Source organism: Manis pentadactyla, chromosome 10, assembly GCF_030020395.1.
Source record: "Manis pentadactyla isolate mManPen7 chromosome 10, mManPen7.hap1, whole genome shotgun sequence".
Classification (NCBI taxonomy): Eukaryota; Metazoa; Chordata; class Mammalia; order Pholidota; family Manidae; genus Manis; species Manis pentadactyla.
Window position 1 is genome coordinate 33315118 of NC_080028.1, and position 23084 is coordinate 33338201.

The following is a 23084-nucleotide window of genomic DNA, read 5'->3' on the forward strand; positions in this document are numbered from 1 at the left end:
GTCTTTTAATTGGTACATTCAGACCATTTACATTTAGAGTGATTATCAATAGATATGTACTTATTGCCATTGCAGGCTTTATATTTGTGGTTACCAAAAGTGCAAGGGCAGCTTCCTTATTATCTAACAATCTTTCTTAAATTGCTTATTACTTTATTTCAAATACAATCTAAAGGTTCTTTTTTTTCCCTCCCATCTTTTTCTTCCTCCTCCTCTGTTTATATATTAGGTGTCATATTCTGTATTCTTTGTCTATCCCTTGACTGACTTTGGGGATAGTTGATTTGATTTTGCATCTGCTTAGTAATTAATTGGTTTGCTTCCTTTACTATGGTTTTATTTCTCTTCTAGCCTTAGGAGCACTTCCATCTAGAGCACTCCCTCCAGAATACACTGTAGAGACAATTTGTGGGAGGTAAATTCCCTCAACTTTTGCTTAACTGGAAATTGTTTAATCCTTCCTTCAGATTTACATGATAATCTTGCCAGGTAGAGTATTCTTGATTTAAGGCCCTTCTGTTTCATTGCATTAAATATATCATGCCACTCCCTTCTGACCTGTAAGGTTTCTGCTGAGAAGTCTGATGATAGCCTGATGGGTTTTCCTTTGTGTGTGATCTTTTTTCTTTCTCTGGCTGCTTTTAATACTCTGTGCTTGTCCTTAATCTTTGCCATTTTAATTACTATGTGTCTTGGTGTTGTCTTCCTTGGGTCCCTTGTGTTAGGAGATCTGTGCACCTCTACGGCCTGAGAGTATATTTCTTTCTCCAGATTGGGGAAGTTTTCAGCAATTATTTCCTCAAAGAGGCTTTCTATCCCTTTTTCTCTCTCTTCTTCTCCTACCCCTATAATGTGAATATTTTTCCATTTGGATTGCGCACACAGTTCTCTTAATATTCTTTCATTCTTAGAGATCCTTTTATCTCTCTGTGCCTCAGCTTCTTTATATTTCTGTTCTCTAGTTTCTGTTTAATTTACTGTCTCCTCTACTTCATCTAATCTGCTTTTAAATCCCTCAATTGTTTCATATCATATATTGTATTTTTCAAAGTTTCTATCTCTTTCTTGACGCCCTTCCTGAGGTCTTGAGTATTTTTCTGTAGCTCCATGAGCATATTTATGATTTTTATTTTGAAATCTTTATCAGGAAGATTGGTGACTTCAGTTTCACTTTGCTCTCTTTCTGGTGTTTGAGGGATTTTAGTTCGTACCAGGTTCTTTTGCCATTTCATATTTCCAGTGATTACTATGGAATAACAACTTTGTGTCCGCGGTGCCCTCTAGTGCCCAGAAGCTCTACTGTCTGGAGCTGCCCAGCCTCTGGAGCCATGGCGGGTGTCACAGGCCCATGGCACCAGGGCCTGCCTGGAGGAAAGAGCTCTGTCCTGCTTCCCGGCCACAGTGCCTGCCTCCACTACCAGGCCAATGGGCCAAGCACGCTGGGAGGAGCCTTTATGCTACACTCTTGTAGCTGCTGTAGGCGGGGCTGCCCTCTGGCTTGCCTGGCACAGTGGCGGGGGCAACAGGTTTGTGAACTGTTGCCAGCTGGGATGAAGGTGCAGCAGGCTGCATATCACAGTGGGGAGCCTCAGCACATGTCACCAGCCAGAGGGATTGAGTGCCTGAAGCTCCTGAAAGTTCCCAAGCTTTTGGGCTTAGTGTGTTGGAACAATTTTGTCTACGTGCCCTTTCTCCTGAGCAGCAAGCTCTGTGCAATCCTTGCCCCTTTAGCAGCCCTCTCACTGTTGGGAAGTCTTCAAAATCCCTGCCTTTCTTTTGTCCCAGAGCAGCCAGTTATGGGTACCTGTTCTCCACAGGTGGCTGGAATCTCAGTCCCTCTGAGAATTCTGCTTCTCTTTGCTTTCCAACTTCTCTAATCTCCAGAGCACCATGTAATGTGGGTTCGTGCTCCTGGAGTAGATCTCCAGGGGTGGGTCTTTAGCAGTCCTGGGCTTCTATTCACTCCCTTCTCCATTTCTCTTCTTCCCACTGGTGAGCTGGGGTTGGGGGAGGACTTGGGTCCCACTGGATCATGACTTTGCTACTTTACCCTTTTCCATACGGTCTTCTCTTCCCCAGATGTAGGCCATCTGTTGCAGTCTTCTTCCAATTGCTCTTTCAGAATTAGTTGTATTTGCTGCATTTTCATGGTATATGTGGTTTTGGGAGGATGTTCCTGCCTCATTTCTCCTGCCACCATCTAATTGAATCCCCCTCTAGCAGTTTTGAACAGTTTCCTAAGGTTGATAGAACATTAGCATATACCATCAAGTTTCTCATCCTTCTGAAGAAATAGTGATGATGTCTGAGAATCCCTTCTAGTAATTCTGAAAGATGGAGGAAGGAAATAAAGAATCCTGCCTAACCTGTTCAGGAGGGACCAACCCCATGGGGAGCTCACTGCAGTTTCACTCTCCAGTTTAAACTCTGACATGGAGTTGGGCACATCTTCTTACCATCTTGTCAGATCTCCACCTTCCTCAGCTGGCAATTAGGGCTTCTCAGGACCCAGACTAGTGGGAATGGTCTTTTCTCTTACTTCCTTGAGTTTTAGATATACAAGCCCAGATACTCTTTGTAGGGTTTCTCAACTAACCGAACACTCTGGAAACCCAAGAGGAAAAGGGAGGTTTAAGGGCAGGGCACAGATACCCAGAGAGGCCCTGAGCCATTCTCTCAGCTGGCCCATTCTTCCTCTCCCCCCTGAGGAGTTTCTGGGCATGTTATGTCTTCGGAGACATTGGCATCTTTCCTTTCCCTGCAGAGCTGCCACTGTCCCCTTACTCTTCTGGCTCCTCTAACCCTAGCAATCACTGGGGACTGGAGCAGAGTCTCAGGCATCCCTCCCTGCTGCCATCTCTCCAGTGAACAAGATAGATCATGGAAAGGGGCAGTTACATGGTTAGCTTATTCAACATTCTGTTATGGTTCTGTATGCAGTTTCTCATCCCTTTACAGAGAAGTTAAGCTGGTTGACTCCCTGGTTTATTTTGTGGATGAATCTTATGCCTTTGGTCTCCACTGAGGATGATCCGGTAAACGCCATCCTAGTTATTAGCTCTGGCATCTGTGCACTCCCTCACCTCAGTAAGGGACAAGGGAACAATAACTGCATTTCCTAAAGGTCATTAGATTTAATTGAACCCTGTCTTTGTGTTTTCCCTTTGATTCTTAGATTTTACCTGGAGTGAAAGTGGTTATTGTTAATCCTGAGACTAAAGGGCCTGTTGGAGACTCTCATCTTGGAGAGGTATGTATAATTTGAGTCTTTCTCTGCAGAGTCAGCAGTGAGAAACTTTAGGGATTGCATTCTAGAGGTCAGCAAAACTGTGGAATTAGCTTCCCCCCATTGTGAATTTTCATCTCTTAAAGAGTTTTAATCTTTCTCTGTAAGGCACAAGACTGAAATGGACAGAAGGGGGAGAGACCAGGATAGAGAGAAGATTTAGGCACCCAAACTAGAACTAGTCCCAGCTTTGTTCCCTTAACTGAGAAGAAAAATGGGCATATCCTGCCTCTCCCATCTATTAGGAGTGAGACTGAAAGGAGCCATGAATATTACATCTTAAAAAATTCATGCAAATTTTACATTCTTTTCCAAAAGTTATCCATTTGGTATTAGTATAAAAGTATTTACGCAACCTTATTCTTTCTTCCTCCAAATCTCTGAGGGACACTGATGTTTCCATCCCATAGCTTACTGGGAGGAATGTGGTAGGTGCAGGAGCTGGGTGACCTGGGCTGTGTGAGTTACCAGCTTCTCAGTACTGGGCAAGTTACATAACCTCTCTGGGCCTCAATTTTATCATCCACAAATAATAACTGGACCTACCCCGCCTACCTAGTAGAACTGTGTGCCAATTAAATGTATTAATACCTGTATCTATAATGCACATGCAACAGGACCTGTCATGTAATAAGTTATAAATACTAGTGGTACTTCCATTGTTAGCTACTGCTGTGTTTACACTGTAAATTCAAATACCCTGTAGTGTTTTCCTGAGGACATTATACCTTAGTTTCAGAAACACAGAAATGATCCCTGGATGCATTTGTGGAACTCTGGACGAGGCTGAGAAATGATCCAGAAGGCAGTGTAGGCTCGTGGTTATAAACATGGCCTCTGTAGCCACACAGGCTTGGGCGTGAGCCTTCTGGTTTATGCATCATAGGCTAGTTATGTAACTGTTGTTTCATCTGTAAGTTGTGAATAACAGTAGTGTAAACTATGTTGTTTTGTCACCTATGTCAGGATTGATAGCGATACAGCACATAAAGTACTTACCTACTGTCCAACACACAATGAACACTTGAAGAATATTAGCTGCCCTTGTTATTAATATAAAAATGAGATTAAAAAACCAAAATCTGTCCCTAGAGAATTGAATTGATAAAGTTATATGTTCCGGGTGAAATGTGACCAGTGCCCTTTTCTTGTCGTAGATTTGGGTGAACAGTCCCCATACAGCCAGTGGCTATTACACCATCTACGATAGCGAGACGCTTCAAGCTGATCATTTCAACACTCGCCTCAGCTTTGGGGATGCAGCTCAGACACTCTGGGCTCGGACAGGATACCTTGGTTTTGTCCGCCGGACTGAACTTACAGCGGCCACTGGAGGTATCATCCATTCCAACTCTTCCCCTTCATTCTGCTTTGCATTTCATCCAATAGCATGCCTGACCTTTCTCCACCTGCCTTTGGGTCGTGGCATGTGTGGATATAATTACTCTCTTCTTTGACTCTTGAATACATATGTGGATTTATATTCATTTGAAATCAGACTGCCCCATCGAGAGCACCTAGGAAGTAAGCACCCAGAAACCCATGAACATCCCATCCCTCCTGACCTGTGGGTCAGCATGGCCAGGCCATCATGAAAATGTGCCTGATGGTGGGCAGCTGCCCCTGGCAGAGCAAAGACCCTCAGCCCCTAGGGGGCTGACTCTGGCCGCTGAACAACCTCCTGGGATGGGTATTTCATCTAGCTCTTAGACTCCTGCATACTATTCTGGGAGCAGGAGAACAGCCCTGATCCCTGAGCGGGGAATCCGTGCAGAGGAACTACCTTGCTGAAGCACCCTATCCCTATGGCATCTCACGATGGATACAAGACTACTTGGGAAGGCTGTAGTCGAAGCAGTGCCCCAGTCATCCTCTGTCCATTGGTTGTCAAGGCTTCACTGCTAGTGCCTTCAGCCTTCCTCCCTGATGGCATTAATAGCCATTTAGTAGCTCAACAATAACTGTGTCATGTATTTTAAGAACTGATAACTCACTGGACTTTAGACTCTTGAATTGAACCAAGTCATTTCTCCTTAGTTCCTTGCATCTGCTGTATACTGACTAGCATCCATAATTTCTCCATATTTCCTGGGGAAGCAGATAACATACTGGAGAAGAGGGAGGCATCTCTTGCCAGGTGCCCTGGTTTCAAGGCCTACCTCTGCCACTGGCTCTGTGACCTTGAGCAGTCACTGAGCCTCTCAGTTTCCTACTTGGAAGATGGGGGTGCTAATGTTTTCTGCCTTGTGGAAATGATGTGAGATTAAACGACATGATGCATTGAGGTGCCTAGAACAGTGCCTTGGCACAAAGAAAGTGCTCTCAACTAATTAACTACTGTGTTCATTTTTGTTATTTTAATCTTAATGAGCTCTTCTTATATGATGGAACTCTGCCAGACCTCTTCATCCCTCTCTCTTCAACAGCTTTTAGCACTTGTTTTACTAAATTTTTCAGCAATCTACCTTTCCCTGAAAATAGTGCATTCAGTAGACCTCTCTCCTCAAAATGTAATATCTGTATGGACAGAAACCATATAACCTTGTATATGCAGTGTGTCCATAAAATCTTTAAAAGAAATGATTTCTGCCTTGTTCTAGCTGAATGACAAGCCTATTAATAATAACCAGGACTAGTTCATCCATATTCTATAATCCTCCTCCTTATGTCTGGATTCCTTGAAGATGTCTAGAAATAGTAACACATGTTCATTTCTTCTCTGTCTCAAATCCTTTCCTCTCTCCTCCCCTCCCCCAGCCATCATCTGGCTAATTCCTGTTTATCCTGAAAAGCTCAGTCTGTCTTCAGCTTTTCCTCTCTGACCCCTGAGCTGAGCTTGGGGTGTCCTCTGCTCCCCTCGCACCTCGTGCGCGTTCTTTGCACTGAGCTTGCGTGTTACAGTGCAGTGACTGCTGTGTGCCTAGACAGTATCTTCAGAGCAGGAATCATGTTTTGGTATCTTTGTCTCCCCTAGCACTTGGCACAAAAATTTCCTGGGACATAGTAGTAGTAATAATCAAAGCTAATTTTTTTTTAGCATTTATAATGTATCAAGCCTCATATTGACTTCCCTACATGGATTATCTCATTTAATCTTCACAGCAGCCACACAAACTGGATTGTAAACACTGATTGCACTCAGCATGTCTTATGAGCCACATTTCTCTCTCTCTGTCAGAACGGCATGATGCATTATATGTGGTGGGAGCACTGGACGAAACATTGGAGCTGCGAGGATTACGATACCACCCGATCGATATCGAGACCTCAGTGTCTCGGATCCACAGGAGCATTGCTGAATGGTAAATTCCCTGCTCAGAATACGTTTTCCACCTCCGCTGTAGTATCAGTTAAAACTGATATAAGTAGTCAGCCATCTATACCAAATGCCACCTACAGATGTAGAACTCTAAGGAGAGTAAGAATAAAGGGATGAAGTCTTGGCGGCAGGTGAGGCCTTGGAGATGCTAAGAAAGGCTCCATGGATCCACTGTGGTGCTGAGTCCCTTTTAATGATAGACTCATATCATTGGAAGGGACATAAGAGATGAGCTGCCACTAGAGAGTCAGTGTCCCATGGTGGGAAGAACCATGACTTCAAGGTCAGAAGAGCCAACTTCCCCGTCAGGCTGCTTTCCTCATCTGGGACACACTTTCTGTGCTGCTTCCTGATGATCGGAAGGATCAGATGAGAATGTGCTTCACAGACTGTCTGGTGGTAAGCAGATGAAAAGGATCATTATTCTCTCTCTGATTTCCCTCTCATTGCAGGAAATCTCCCTACATCACCACCAGTAAAGGATCATCCAGCATCACATTGACTAAAAATTCCTTAAAACTAAAACTCTATAGTTTTTACCTATTGACTTTCATTCTGGATTCTTGACAACACAGAATCCATCCAGTTTCTTTTCTGCATATTTAAGTCAGTGTGTTGTTCTTCAGGTTTTTTTTACCCCCATGCTAAATAACCACAGATCGATTGCTCATACTTTCCAGATGCTGCTTTGTCAGCATCTTTGTCTCACTTTGGTCAGGCTTCCCAGAGCTGAACAATGTCCATGAGGGGTAAGCAATGCAGAGAGGTTGGGTACCATGATTACCCTCTAATTTTAGGCATTTGACTTTTAATGCGACCTATTATTATATACATCTTTCTTTAATGATTGGAATCTGTTTTTTAAGTAGTCTTGGCACTCATACACAGGTCCCATAACCCAGCAGTCCCCTTCAATGTAAGGTGACATTCTGATAGCACTTTTATGGCACAGCAGGAGATACATCTGTACAGGGCACTGAGCTCAGATGGGGCCAGGTCAATTCCTTTCCTGTTGGGTGTAAGAATATCTTAGTCAAAGCTTTTATATGACAGATAACAGAAACTCTCTTAAAAAAAAAAAAAAACTTAAGCAAAAGAGAGAGTTAATGGGAAGAATATCTGGCTATCTCAAAAGTTCCCCAAAGTCTCTACCTAATTCTGGATCTCAAGACAGGTAGAAATAAGGGACAGGAAGGTCATTGGGAACCACTGTCCTCTCACTTTCTAGAGCCACATGAGCATCTACTTCATTCTTTCTCTTCTCCCTGAAAAGCCATTCTCTGTGCTTCCCTGCACACCTCGCTAGCCCAGAACTTGCAGATCTACATGTCCTCAGTTCAAGTGACCAGCTAATAATGTTAATCCCACTTCCAAACTCCCAGGAGATTCTGGTGGCTCAGTTAATCAGCAGTGATCACAGGGGCAAGGTCATATGTCATAGGTGTGGCTGCTTATCTGATTGGCTCTGAGAGGGAGGGCAGTTCTCAGGAGAACAGGGGCAAGTCTTGGGCAGGTACTATAAAAGAGGACTGGTAGATGTAATGACATGTTAACCGAATGTCCTTGAAATTTCAGTGCTGTGTTCACGTGGACCAACTTGCTTGTTGTGGTGGTGGAACTGTGTGGCTCTGAACAGGAAGCCCTAGATCTGGTTCCCTTGGTGACAAACGTGGTCCTGGAAGAGCATTACCTCATTGTTGGCGTTGTGGTGGTGGTGGACCCAGGTGTCATCCCCATCAACTCCAGGGGAGAGAAGCAGAGGATGCACCTCCGTGACAGCTTTCTAGCTGACCAGTTAGACCCCATCTATGTGGCTTATAACATGTAACCAGTGGGGATTCCGGGGGGCCAAGCTGAAAAACCGCAAGGACCAAAGACCGGTATCTAGGAACAAGCTTTCAGATGATGAGAAATAAACTGGGATGGCTACATTATATCCTTCATCTCATCCTGTGGGATTCTGCAGTCCCAAGGCACACAGGAAAGGGGATTGCTGTGGTGGCAAATGGAAAAAATGTTAACAGTCTATTAGTCATGAGCTTTGGCATAGTGTGAACAGCACTGTTACTAAAGCAATTACGTGCATGTTGCATTTTTTCATCTGTTGTATATATGTGTATTTTTATCTAATGCTGTTTTAGATTTTTCTAAGGGAGTTTAATGAATTCACATGAAGCAGGTAGTCTGAGTCACACAGTTCCCCGCTCTTACTGTATCTTGCCATTTTACCAGAGCTAGACATTCTGCAGGTTTTGTTAACATGTAACTACCCAGCTTTCAGTTGACCCATAAACAAATCAGATAACCCACTGAATGAGAATTACTTTATATACCTAATTATTGACTGTAAAACATTTTGACCAGTGTTTTAAACATGTAAATAAGAAAACACATAATCCAGCTAAAAAGTTGAAGAATTGGCTCGTATAGTTATAACAACTAAAGCAGAAATGTTTATACTTTGAGAGAATTTCAGTATTCTCTTGCTGTGTTATAACTGAATAGGTAACTAGAAAGTGCAAATTGTTTGCAGGTTTCGCTGCACATTGTACTATGTCTCTGTTGGCGGGTGTATTTTATAAACTAAAGCTGCCTTTGTTTGTTTTTGAAGCTTGCATTCCCAGAATCAGCTTAAGCTTTTAAGAATTCAACCTATTTCTACAAGTTGAAAACCTCACTTTAAAAATCAAAATGTTATGAAAAAGCTAAGATTCGTTAGATCCCACCCTATTCTGCAGTAATAATTCACTCTGGCCCCCAGTGTTGAAACTGTCTTTCAAATTTAGAGTGACTTTGTAAGAATTTAGGATTTCCTCTTTTTCCAGGCCCATTGTAAACTGCGTCTACAGTTTATACATATAGCTTCTCTTTTCTGGAAACTGAAGAGCGCCCTGTTATTCCAGTTCATGGGGTCAGGGATTTTAGGAACAAGAATGACAGGCTGGGAAGGCAGTGAGATCAACAGTCACATGAAACCGTAAGGCCACATAACTATATATCTCAAATCTGACCAATTTGATTTGCCAAAATAGCCAGGCTTATGCTGAAAAAGGGGAAGTCTGATATATGCAAGAAACTCTTTTGAAATAACTGGTGCCCAGGCCAAGCAGACTGAGCCTGGGAGTGAGTTTGGTCTCTGGCTCGGTTTCCTTTCTTTGGTCTGATGATGCTTCATGTATTTGAATATAGTTGAATTTTATTATTTTTTTCTTACAGAAATATTTTTTAAAATTAAAAAAAAACTCAAAATGAACAGAGTTAACTTGTTAAATCAGAATGGTTCTCTTTGACCCACTCTGGTCTAATGTGTAAATATTTATTTAGACTATTTTAATAAAACATATTATTTACCCCACTGTAACATCATGTAAACTAAATATGTTTTTAAACAATTTTTAAGACTTGTAATTACCCTGAAAATAAGGTTTATAATGCAAAGACCAGACCCTTCACCATGGCAGCACTCTTGGGGGCTGCCTTTACACAGTCTTGTGACTCAAAGCCACTTTATTGACTCCCTTTTACATAATCCTCCTTTCTTCCAACTCATTCTCCACAGAGGGAAAAACCTCAAGGCATTTTCCAGTTCCAGATCTCTTTTTCAACATTTTGGATGAAATTAATGTACATGCGATAGGAGAGGTTCTAGGATATAAAGAAAGCCAGCACTTAATACTGGGGCAAGAAATCCCAGTGACTGCAGTGGTTTAGTTTGCAGAGAAAACAGCCTGTTTCTTTGGAAAGTAATTTTCTTAAAACAATTTTAATGATTCACTAAACAGGACAAGGAGTCCTGAGAGTTAAATTGGACTATCTCCATTATCATAAGTTGTAAGAAGAAAATATTGGCAGAGGTTATCCTATTGCTTTGATAATTCTCACTATACAAGTTAGGGTGTCTACTAGATATACAATATGAGCCACATCTGTCTTTCGAAATATCATAGTAATTTTAAAAGTAAAAAGAAACAGGTTTAATTAATTTTAATATGTTTATTGAACCCAGTGTATCAAAAATACTGTTTCAATATGGAATCAATATAAGAATTACTGAGGTATTTTACTTTCTTTTCTTCATATTAAGTATTTGAAATCCAGTGTTTATTAAGCATATCTCAGTTTAGACTAGCTGTATTTCAAGTTTTCAGTAGCCACACGTGGCCAGTAGCTATGATATTGGACAGTGTACATCCTATACTCATTCCTTCAAATAAAATATTCCATTAATCTCAGAGTGTGGCCAATTCCCAGATACTTAGGGGCTGATTATCTAGTTCTGTAGTTCCCCAAGCCTCTGATTTATCCTTAGTATTTGCTTTCTGCCTTGTGGCTGCTTTATTCATCTTTTGCATATCACCCAAGACAAGAATATACTAGTACAAGAAAGCTGAGCTGTGTCTTTGGAGAACTTCATCAGTAACTCTGGTAAAGTATTCACTGACAGGGGAAGAGTCTAGTCATTCACTTAGCAGTGTTGGTGAGGTCAGCTGCAGACTGAATCACTAGTCTGTTGTAGACTTGGATTAGAAAATTTTCTCTTGATGACACAATGCTTTTGCTCTTTTCACATTAAGTAGAACCTTTGTGGTAGAACCAATTCTTAAGACAGGCCAAAGGGCCATTATTGATAGGAACAGCCTTGCCAAAATTCTGGAAACCTTCTGTCTGGGTTTTTATGCCTGTGAAAAAGAAAACAACTTAATAGCAAGCCCCCATTTCAGTTAAGAGAAATTTGTTCATCTGAAAGTTTTTTGACTTCCTCCTGTCTCTCAGCAGAAATAATTGAGGTAGATAAGGAAGGAGCTGCCTCTGGAAAATTCCTAGGCCCTGAGGATTTTTTAGAGTTGCATAAATGCCATCTCCGGCATCAGTGTCACCCTGGGAATGACCAGTTTGCTAATTTAGGGTATCAGTGAATCCCCAGTCTTTACTCACTTCCTGCCTCATAAAGGGCCTGGGTTCCCCCAGGACCAAGTCCTTTCCTCCCAAAGTTGTGCTGCCTCGAGCTGTTTAGGGACCATGGCCTGTCTATTGATCATATGAATGCATCTCCTTTAACCCTGGGCAATGCTTGCTTAATGCTTTTGTTGAATCAACAAAGGGCTTGAGGCCTTAGGGTTTTTTTGTTAAGGTCTCTGCCCCAGGCATGGTGCTCAATATCTTGTCCGAGTAAGTTACTTTCCTTGAATATCCAGGAATCTTTTAGACTAAAGCAATGAGGAGTTATCACCTCACCCCTCAAACTCCAACATGGTCTATGCCTTAGTGTTATTTTTGTTGTCTGCTTTGATGTTAAAAGCAAGAGTATCTGCAGCAAGAAGCTGTAGTACTCCAGATAGACAGTAGGCCTTTTCTTTATCATCCATACAACATTTCTGGTTTAGGTATATGTAGCTGGGCCATGTTATTTGTCCAGAGGAAGGGAGTGTAAAGATACAAGAGTAATTTTTTAGTTCTAAATACTGTTTTGTTTACTTTCTGTCAAGATACTTACCAGTGTCAAATTCAAACTACAGTACTGTGTAATTATGTATAAAGTTTTTTTTTTTATTTATTTGAAATTAGACTAGATATACATTTTTAAATTTAACATCTGGCTGGACAGTGTTCTATTAACTCATTGAATGTGTTTCCTTTGTCTTGTGTTAATAAATATTGATGCCTGATTGTGTTTAATGCTTGACACACTGGGAGAATTGATAAACTGGAACTGATAAATCTTAAATTTCACTTCAGATGGTAAGACCCAAAGATAGTTGTAGTGGTCTAAGGAACACAAGAGACCCAAAATTATAGCAAATCAATGCTATAAAAGAAGACCACATCAAGGAACAGTAGGGAGTCATTTTGAAAACAAAGAATATTTTTGTCAGGAACAATTATAGCTTAGTTTTCCTTCTACCCATGTAGCATTTGGTAGTTTCGAATTACTGATCATAAATTTTAATTTTTTTTCTAATCTATAACAGGGCTGGATTTCAACTTTTCCTAAAGTGGTACTTCACTTGCTCTTCCATTTCCTGGTTTCAAGAAACTTGATGGGAGCCCATCAAATTGTGCATGTTCTCAGACACTAAAACTGGTCCTTAAATTATTGTCCAAGCTTAAAGGCAGCTGACATCTTCTCATTTAACATTTATTGAGTGCCTGCCCACAAGGCAGTAAGAGCTGAAGCTAGGGAGAGAAAATAATTGAGTCACCAACCTCAGAGGTACAGGAAAATACTACTCTGCATTACGGGTTACAACTAGAGGTGGGCTGTGGGAGCAGGTAGGATAGGCACCCAATCTAGTGATGAGGGAGAATAGTGAGGGATGTGTGCTAGAAGAGACAACATCTGAACTGAATTGTGAAGAATGGGACAGCCAGATAAGATACAGACAATAAGCTGGAAGGTAGGGTTGCATATTCTGGGAACTGCGATTCATTATTAGAATGTAGGGTTTGAAGGAAAAAAAAGCAATATATATATATATATATATATATGGACAGATTACTAAGGGTCTTGCGTTTCATGTCAAGAACTTTGGCCTTGTATCCAGAAGGCCAAAGAGAACCAATGAGGGATTTGCGGCAAGGGAATAACATGCTCAGATTTGCAACATAGATTATTCTGGTAGTCATACAGCAATGGATTGGTTTCGGGAGGGAAAGTGAAGTAAAGCCTGAGGCAGGGAGAGCAGTTGGGAGGCCTCTGCCGTGAGTGCGGTAAAGAGCACTTCAGGCAAGGCAGCAACAGGATGGAGATGAGAGAGAGTGTGCAAACCTGGGAGACAGTCAGATTTCAACCACAGAATATTCAGGATAAGGAAAGGGCTCAAAAATAACTTCCAGGTTTCTGACTTGGGTAGTTATGTAGATGTGGGGCCATTTATCAAGGTAGGGAATCAAAAGAGGAGGAAAAGACTTGGGAAAGAAGATGTGGTCCATTTTGGTCATGTTCATTTGAGGTGCTGTGAAACATGCAAGTGAAGAGGTGCAGTAGGCAGCTGAATATTTAGGTCTTTGCCTCACGAGAGCGCTGGCCAAGAACTGTATATTTGGGAGACATCCTTCTGAAAGTAGTAACTGAAGCCAGGAAGTGGATGTTACTACCAAGGAAGAGTATATAGAGTGAGGAAGGATCAGTAAGAGGGTCATGGGGAACAACAACATTTAAAGGCTGATGGAGGGAGAAGGAAATAAGGAAAGAAGGGAGAAGGAATGACTGGGGAGGTAGGGGCAAAATCAAGAAAGAGCACGGGTACAAAATTGTAGGAAGAGTTTTAAATAAGGAGTGATCGACAATGCCAAAGGCTACACTGAAGCTGAGAAAAACATGGACTGTCTAGCATCTGCTGTGTCTGGCAACTAGGCAGTCACTGGTGACCTTGGTCAGGGTGTTTTCGGTTGTTACTATAGGGGAAGAAGCCTGAAAACTGGTTCAGAAGAGTAATGATGGGAGATGTGGCTGAACAGGCTATTCTTCCTGGAAGCTTATCTGCACATAGGAAAGAGATGGGACACTAGTGAAAAGAGGGATGTAGAATCAAGGAAGTCTGTTTTAAAGATGGAAGAAATAAAATACTGTGTCAGGGGAAAGAGACAGTAGGGAAAGTTGCCAAATACAGCAATGAAGGACAATTCACAAAGCAAGGTCACTAAGGAAGCAGGAGTGGTAGGTCCAGAAAACAGGAAGGATTAGCCTTTGAGGGGAGAAAGCACATTTTTTCAAATAAAACTGGGTAGCAGCAAGATCCTGATAGTGGGAGATTGCTAGAGGCCTATCTGATCACCTCATTCACTTCTCTGTACCTCCATTCTCAGTCTACAAAGGTGAACAGTCATTTGACAAAACTATTAATAAATGTAATAGTGCTGGCAAAATATAACATGGAATCTGCAAATAATGAGAATTCCTAAGAAGCAGATATGAGGGAAAATTTACATTAAATGCACTTATTAAAAAATAAGGACTAAAAATAAGTTAGTTGTATTCAGTAAAAGAAGAAAAAATTACCCTCTAAGAAAGTGGGAGGAGGGAGATACTTAACAGAAAAATAATAAATAGAAAATAAAAGAAATAGAAAAGGTTCAATAGAACCAGAAGCTGATTTCTTAAAAATAACAATTTCTAGTAAAACTCACGTGTACACACATATAGACTAGTAGGAAGCACAATGAAGACTGTAACGATAGCTACAGTATTTTTTTCAAGTTTTAAGGGATTATAATTTTACAATATATTTGAATTTTAAATGAAATAGATAATTTTCTAGAAAGTATGTAATTTCAAAATTCAAGAAATAGAAAATCTGAATTTTACCAAACTCACGAGGAACAGATAATCTTTTTCCTATATATATATGAAAAATATAACCTTGATAGCAAAATCACATCAAGGCAGTTTTTAAAAATTCTAAATCATTGTCACTTGTGAAAAGATGCAAAGTCTAGCTGTTTCAGTTATCTATTGCTGAGAAAATACACCACCCGAACTTAGTGGCATAAAACAGCCATGAATGTATATTCTATGCATCATGAATTAGAGCACAGGAAGAATGACTTCTCTGCTCCAAAATGTCCGGCCTCAACTGCGAGAATTCAAATGTCTGTGGGGTAATTTAAACAACTCAGGGCTAGAATCATCTGGGCTTATTTACTCACATAGCTAAAGCCCAGGCTCAGCTGGAACTGTTGATCAAAGCCCATCAATATAGGCTCTCTTCATTGCTGGAGCTTCTCCAACAAGGCAGCTGGATTCTGAAAAGGAGCATCAGAAGAAACAGCATGTTAAGTGGTAAACTTCTCATCTACTCTTCAGTCATATGCATCACTTCTGTTGAATTCTGCTGAGCCCAGATTCAAGAGAGAGGACTGTGTTTTGATCAGAGACAGGCAAAGACACAAAAAGGCAATGGAGAAGGGAGATACCATGGTGGATATATGTGGAAATATTATAATGGAAAATATAATTTCCCACACTAGCAAATCAAACTCAGCATATAAGAAATAATATGTGAGGTCAAACCAAGGATGAACCAAGGATGGTCCAATATTAGAAAAATCTATTTATGTAATACATCTTATCAGCTTCTTAAAGGAGAAAGCCATATGATCATCTCATCTCAGAATTCTAAGAAAAGGTAAAAGTTCAACATTGACTATGAAAAAATCCAACAAGCAAGGAATAGAAGACTTCTTTAATCGATACAATATTTATCAAAAATCTACAGTAAAGTAATACTTAGGAGCAGTACCATGAAAGACAAGACTATGATGAGAATGCTTACTTTCTAACACTGTTACTATTCAGCCTTGTACTTTGAGAGTATAGATAGCATAATTAGGGAAAGAATCTATATGAATTGAATACAAAGGAACAAAAATAATACTTGGAGACAGTATGATAGTCTGTAGAAAATACAAGAGAATCTGCAAATTTAATGAGTTTATCAAGATTGCTAAATACAAGATAAACATAAAAACCAAAAGCATGAGTCTGTAGTTAATGATAGTGTTGGGATAATTTGGTCACATTAACCCTCCTAAAGATAGGATTTAAAAAATTTGGACAAAATACTTTTTTCACCTATTTTGAAGGCACTGAAAAATGTCCCACAGGAGATAGAAATTAGAGAGTAACTACCTTTGAAAGATAAGTAGGTGGCATTTGTGTGTTTGTGATTTTGAGGACACCCCCATAACTCAGCATGAGTGGTAGAGAGCCACAGCCTACTGGCTTAAGGTTTAGAAGGACCTTAAGAAGATAGAAGAGTTTCAGGTTGGCAGAGCAGCCAGAGAGTAGGTGGGAAATATATGAAGGGGAGAGCCCCAGAAAGTGTAATTCCCCAAATCTGCTTAAAGAATCTATCAAAATATTTAACTGATGGCTGAACTTAATTATATGGAGAAAAATCCAAAGTTCCAGGTGAAATAAAACATCAGCTGGAAGTTGAAATTGTTAAGCAGAGATTTCAGCCATTGTCCATGAAGAAAAAGAGATGGGAAATCAAGTTAACTGCCTTCTAGAATAAAAGTCACTCTGTAAAACAATATAATCCAGTCCAATGATAAAACTACTAGAAATGTGAAGAAACAGAAAACTATGACCCACATTCAAGGAAGAAGACCAGTCAATAGATACCAACTGCAACATCACTCAGATGTTGCAAGTAGCAGTCAAGAGCTTTAAGTCAGTTATTTTATATATATATATATATATATATATATATATAGACTTAAAGGAAAATATAGACACAATGAATGAACAGTTAGAGAACCCAGCAGAAAAAATAGAAATGATAAAAAAGAATTAAGTGGAAATTCCAGAGCTGAGAAAGTACAATTGAAATGAAAAATGCAGGGACTTAATGAGCTTAACAGCAGTTTGAAGACAGCATAATAAAGAGTAAGTTGACTTGAAGACAGTTTGATAGATGATGTAATTGAAGAACAGAGAAAAAAGATCGAAAGGAGAAAATAAATAAAGGCTCAGAGTCCTATGAGAAAATATCAAGTGGTCTAACATATCTGCAATTGGAATTCCAGATAAAAGAAACAGAATGGAACTTAAAAAATACTTGAATAATGGCAAAAGCTCCTAAAATTTGGAAAGACATAAATTTACAGACTATAGAAGCTCAAGAAACTCAGGTAGTATAAATAGAAAGAAAGCCATACTTAGGCATAATCATGGGCAAATTGCTAACTCCAATAAAGCAAAAGTCTTCAAAGAAGCCAAGGATAAGTGGCACATTGTACAGAACAATGCACAAATGTTAGCCAACTTCTCATTAGAAATAATGCAAGCCAAAACACAGAATGATATATTCTGAGTGTTGGAAGAAAAAGAACTGTCAACTCAGACTTCTATATCCAATAGAACTATCTTTTAAAAATGAAAGTAAATCTTCAATCTGATAAAGGCAATCTATGAAAAGCTCACTGTTTACACTACACTTAATAGTGAAAAACTAAATGTCCTTTCACTAAGGCTGGGGACTAAGGAATAAGTGTTCTCACCACTTGGATTAAACAGTGTACAGAGAGTTCTATCCAGGACAACTGGGCAAGAAAAAGAAACAAAACACATCCAGATTGGACAGGAAGAATTAAAGCAAGCTCTAGTGATAGATGAAATGACTTATATTTACAAAATCCCAAGGAAATACACACAAACTATTAAATGAATTCAGCAAGGTTGCAGAATACAAAATCAATACATTAAATCTATTTTATTTCTATTTTCTAGCCATGAAAATTCCAAAAATGAAATTTAAAAACCAAATCTGTGTAAAATAGCATCAAAAAGAATAAAATACTTAGTTTAACCAAACTGCAAACTTTTACCCTGAAAACTACAAAATCATTGAAATAAACTAAATACCTAAATGGAAAGTCACCCCCATGTTCATGGTTTGGAAGATTTAGCACTATTAAGATGGCAGTACTCCCCAAATTGATCCACAGATTCAGTGCAATTTCTATCAAAATCCCAGCCCCATTTTGTAGAAATGGATAGGTTGATCCTAAAATTCATATGGAAATGCAAGGGACTCAGAAGAGTCAAAACAACTTTGAAAAAAAACAAAGCTGGAGTATTTACACTTCCATATTTCAAAACTACTACAATGTTATAAGGACAGTGTGGTACTGGCTTAAAGACAGACCTACCAATCAGTGGAATAGAACTGAAAGTTCGGAAATGGCGAAGCCTCGGAAACTGCTCCAAACCCAGCCAAGATAAATAACAATATTAATATTGCATCTCAGGAGGGAATGGTGGAGATTAGTGCCACCTGTAAGGATGTCAGGATTCAGAGGATGTCAGGATCCAGAAGATACGCTCTGATTAAATCACCAGTTTGGTCTTTGCAGAAACTCATGGATCCTGTACACTGCTGCAAGTTCAACCAAATAGTAGCCCCAATTGTAGCTGTTGTACTTGATCTGATTATCTCTGCTAGATCAGATTAATAGGGTCTCAGGTACATGGTATGTACCCATTGATTTAACAAATGTGTCCTTTTCTATTCCAATCAAGGAAGAGAATCAGTTCTCATCACAAGAAAAATATTTCTCATAACTACAGTATGTGTGGTTATGGATGTTAATTAGACTTACTGTGGCAATAATTTTGCAATATACATGTTATTGAATCATGTAAATCTGATACTAATATGCTATATGTCAACTATATCTCATTTTTCTAATAAAAGATAAAATAATCAAAAATAGTTCACATTCACATAGAAGAGACAAGAATATTCATTTATAGTTTTGCCCCAGAGTTAACATTACATGACATCACTCTGATCAGACACATGGAACAAGAAGTACTCTGAAGGTCTTGGTAAGCCATATGCAATCCAGAGAATGAGAAAGAAATTCTGTGAAGAGTCAGAGGTCTTGTGATCAGAGCCAAGGTGACATATCCCCTATGACATAAAAAACAAATTACTGCATCTTGCATCCTCTTTCTCAAGGAAGGAAACCCCATCCACTGTAGGCCTCTTCAGGTTCTGGAGACAACACATTCAATGTCTAGTAATAGTACTCTGGACAACACCAGATGAAAGCTTTAAGAAAGGTTTGGAGCCATATGAGCTGACAGATTCCCTGGTGGTAGAGGTGACAGTTGTGGGAAATAAACAGTTATGAAGTTTATGGCAAGACCCAGTGGGAGAATCACAATGCAAGCTATTGCAATTCTGGAGTAAGAACATGCCAGCTAAAGCAAAGAATCATAAGCCTTTTGAAAAACAGCTTCTGGTATGCTACGGGGCCATGGAAAACTTGAGCATGGGGCACCAAGTAACTGCCCGTCATTGGCTATATTCTGTCATAAAGTCATACAGTCAGATGAGTCCAGCACCAATCCTCATAAGATGGAAATGTTACACCTCGAATCAAGCCTGAGCAGGATCAGAGGACACAAGCAACTGCATGATCAGGCAACCAAGAACCTTATGTTACTTACTACAGTTGCACCAGCATTCTTCACTCAGCTTACACCTATGGCCATAGTGGTACATGGCGGAGTGTTCAGCTGAAGCAGATGGAAAAAGCCCAAATTCAGTTTATGGGTAGGTTGGGTCCATTCTCTCAGGTGACTTTGAAAGGCAGTTGCAAGGGAATCTTCCCAGTGGGCAGATATTAATCACCCATACTATGTAGAAAGAAAAGTGTCTCAAAGTGACAATATATGTCGACTTGTGGGCAGTGGCAAATGGCCTGGCCTCTCCCAAAAAGCATGGGAGAGACAGTAAACATCCAGACAAAATGACTTGGCTAATGTCAGCCAGCTAGCCACTGACCATCTCAGAATCAACACAATGAGCCCATCATGGAATAGCCACAGTGGCAGAGACGGAGGGTATGCATGGGCCCAATAGTATGGACTCCTACTTACCAAGGCTGCTTTAGCTCCTGCTCCCATCTTCAACTAAACATTGACAGAAAACAACACTGAGCTCCCAATATGTTATTATTTCTCTAGGAAACTAATTGGCCACTTAACAATAAATTGACAACATTGGGCTTCTTCCCATCCCATCCCAGAAGGGCCAGTGTTGTGTTTTCACATGAATAGACTCACCTTTTCTGGTTAAGGATTTGACTTTCCTGCCCTCAGATCCTCCTTAGCATCACTGCCTGGGGTCTTACTAAGGTACATGATATTTGTAGGCTGCTGTTTCCTCCAGTAAGCTGAATTTCAGTTCTAAGCTGTCTTGCTACAATTTCTGAATCATAATCTTGAAGGTAAATAATTTGTTTGTTTATACAATCCCACTAACACAGCAGTAACCAGTAATTGTCCATTATAGGGTTTTACTAGTGGAACCAGCTAGGAGGGTACTGCAATGTATATGATGCAAGACATGATAGTTTGAACTAAGGTGGTCATGGCTGGGTACAGAGAAGGGCAGGAGGTCACAAGGAAATAATTTCTCTTGTATCTAGGTCTATTAGTTCGGGATTCTAGAAATAACAGCAACCAACACTAGCTTAAAATAAAAAGTGCTATTGATTAAAAGGACAAAGGTGGCTCATGGGACCTATGGGCCATGGCAGGCAACGATGTCTCAGGCAGATTCTAGAACTGAGGCCTAAAAAGCTACTGAGTTGCTCTCTCAGCTCATCTGCATTGTTTGAAGATATAAGACGCACAGTACAAAATTCCTAACCTTTAGGTACATTTATCTAGAGAAAGACTAATTGTTGTCCAAAGAAATTTTCATAAGGGAGACTGATGGCCCGCCCAGCTTGCCCACTGTTAGTCAGATATGTATGACTATGAGAAGCTCCCGTAAAAAGGAGGGATAGATGGACAGCCCTGTAGCTGTCCACTTGTAGTTTTCCAAGGGCCTCACAGTCTACTTCTATGCTTTCAGTTCAAGCACAGTTAACATGAAGAAACAAAGCTTAGCTAAGTTATCTGGGATAACCCTGTTTCAGGAGTGTTAACTGAAATAATAACAGTTGTAGTTCATACAATCCTTGCAGACAGTAGTTACACTGTGCAGTGTTTTCCATATTAACACCGACATACATTTAGTGCTTCCTCTGTGCCAGGCATGGCTCTAACTTTACATGTATCAAACAAATTCAATCCACACAATCTGAGATAAGGATAGGTATTTATTAAACCCATCTTATTATAATGTCTCCTTATTTTGCAAGAAGACAAAAATAGTGTACCAGGAAAGCAAAAGAGGGTTACCACCTTGTTTTAAAACAAATTACCTTTGGCTCTTGAAAGTTAGGTTTCTTTGTTTTGTGTTACCTCCTCACTTCTAAAGTCAAAGACCTGTGCATCTGGTTTACGAAACTCTTACTAGTCGGCGTCATAACCAATACTTTTTTTCTTCATCTACACTTATTCCTCAAGGTTCAGAAGAGTGGTGAGTAGTTCAACACTCCCATAAGAAACAAGCATGGTGAAAATCTTTGAGTGGCAGTGTTGCAGAGCATAATACTGATTTAAACTCAAGATGTTTTACAGGTGGAAAAAGAGCTAAAGAGGGAGTAGTCCAGGAACATTTTGAAGATTTCAGTATGACTTAGTTCCTTTTGATGGTAACATTTTTTAGTCCCTCCACCTCCCTTTTACTGATCAACACTTGTTAAGCATTCTTGAGTTCCCAGGAAGAAATAAGCTAACACAAAAGAACAAAATTATAACCAGGCTTCCAGTCATTAATATTTTGGGTTACAGAAAAAAAGACTAATGTCTGAGAACCTCTTCCTCACTCCCTATCTTGCTTTCCTATGATATATGACATTTTGATTAAATAATGCTGGGACATGGGCTGAGTATTGTACTTTCATCGATTTTGGTAACTAGAAGACAATCTGAGAGAGGTTGGGTAATCTGCGAATCAAAAATCTAGAATAAGGGCAGTTACTTGTTTTAGCTTTTAACAGGTTGTCAACAATGTTTGCTGAATGAATGAAAATGGCTAAACTGTTAAGAGTTCTTATGGGTGTCTGGCAGAGTAACTCCTGGGCTTTAAATCACATTATCTGGCTCTAAAGGTCAAAACTAGGAAGACTCCACTAAATCAGTTTCCTACATTGGAGATCTCAAAGTCGTAAAATTTCAGAAAAATTCTGGTACTTGTGTCAAGAGCATATTGAAAGGTTTATCACTTATCATTTGTTCATTATCACTACAAAGCCGTAACAGAATATTTTGCAAGAAGACAAAAATTCAGAATTGAGAATTCTTTCTCCAGAAAGGTAGACATATAGTGAAAAACAAACGTTTTAGACTTTGTAATGTATTAAAATGACGGTAACATTTTATTTCACACTACACTGTTATGTAATTTTTTTCTAAAGTTTTAACGGTAAATCTGTGCTTCTGCGTGACACACGAAGTGGAGTTCAACAAACGTTTTAGACTTTGTAATGTATTAAAATGACGGTAACTTTTTATTTCACACTACACTTGTGTAATTTTTTTCTAAATAGTTTTAACGGTAAATCTGTGCTGCTGCGTGACACACGAAGTGGAGTTCAACACCCTATAGGCACCTTGTGTTTTAAATAGGTCTTTGTAGAAATCCTTTCATATGGGATGAAGGATACAACTCAACGCAACGTAAGGGTTAAAGAGTCTGCGTGAACTAAGAGAAACTGAGGAGTGTAAGCCTCCACGGTTGGCGTCGCTTCTCTCGCCCAGCAGCAGACAGGTGAGGCGGGGATGACAGTGCTGAGCCGGCTCACCCAACCCAGTGACAGGAGCTGGGGTGAGAGTAACGCCACTAACCGAGGAAAACGGCCTCAACCAAGAGGCCACACCAAGCTGGTGGTGGTCTCCAAACACAGTTGTGTGGAGGAGTGGGGACAGAGCTCCAGCAGGGAGGAGAAGCAGGAAATTCTCACCTACCCTCGACAACTTTACGAGACGGACTCACCGTCCGAGACCCGGCACAAGATGGCGGCGCGTCACGTACGCAGCGTGATGACGCAACGGCGCCCCTCACGGAGGGA

At 40.1% G+C, this 23084-nt stretch overlaps 1 protein-coding gene and 1 long non-coding RNA gene across 4 annotated transcripts in view; one reads left to right on the forward strand and one right to left on the reverse strand.

The window, feature by feature from the left end:
* DIP2B (disco interacting protein 2 homolog B) overlaps positions 1 to 12271 on the forward strand; it is a 251391-nt gene extending 239120 nt beyond the window's left edge. For all 3 annotated transcript variants that reach the window (XM_036890477.2, XM_036890488.2, XM_036890498.2), the window contains 4 exons: positions 3176 to 3250; positions 4444 to 4621; positions 6465 to 6588; positions 8181 to 12271. In XM_036890477.2, coding sequence (XP_036746372.1) covers positions 3176 to 3250; positions 4444 to 4621; positions 6465 to 6588; positions 8181 to 8433 — 630 coding nt within the window. In that variant the 3' untranslated portion in view covers positions 8434 to 12271. The remainder of the gene's footprint in view (positions 1 to 3175; positions 3251 to 4443; positions 4622 to 6464; positions 6589 to 8180) is intronic.
* Positions 11145 to 23024, reverse strand: LOC118915075 (uncharacterized). The gene is made up of 3 exons (XR_008991958.1): positions 22981 to 23024; positions 15252 to 15347; positions 11145 to 11284 (listed from the first exon to the last, which is right to left on the reverse strand). It is a non-coding gene; the product is annotated as an uncharacterized LOC118915075 (long non-coding RNA).
* Between the last annotated feature and the right edge of the window lie 60 nt (positions 23025 to 23084).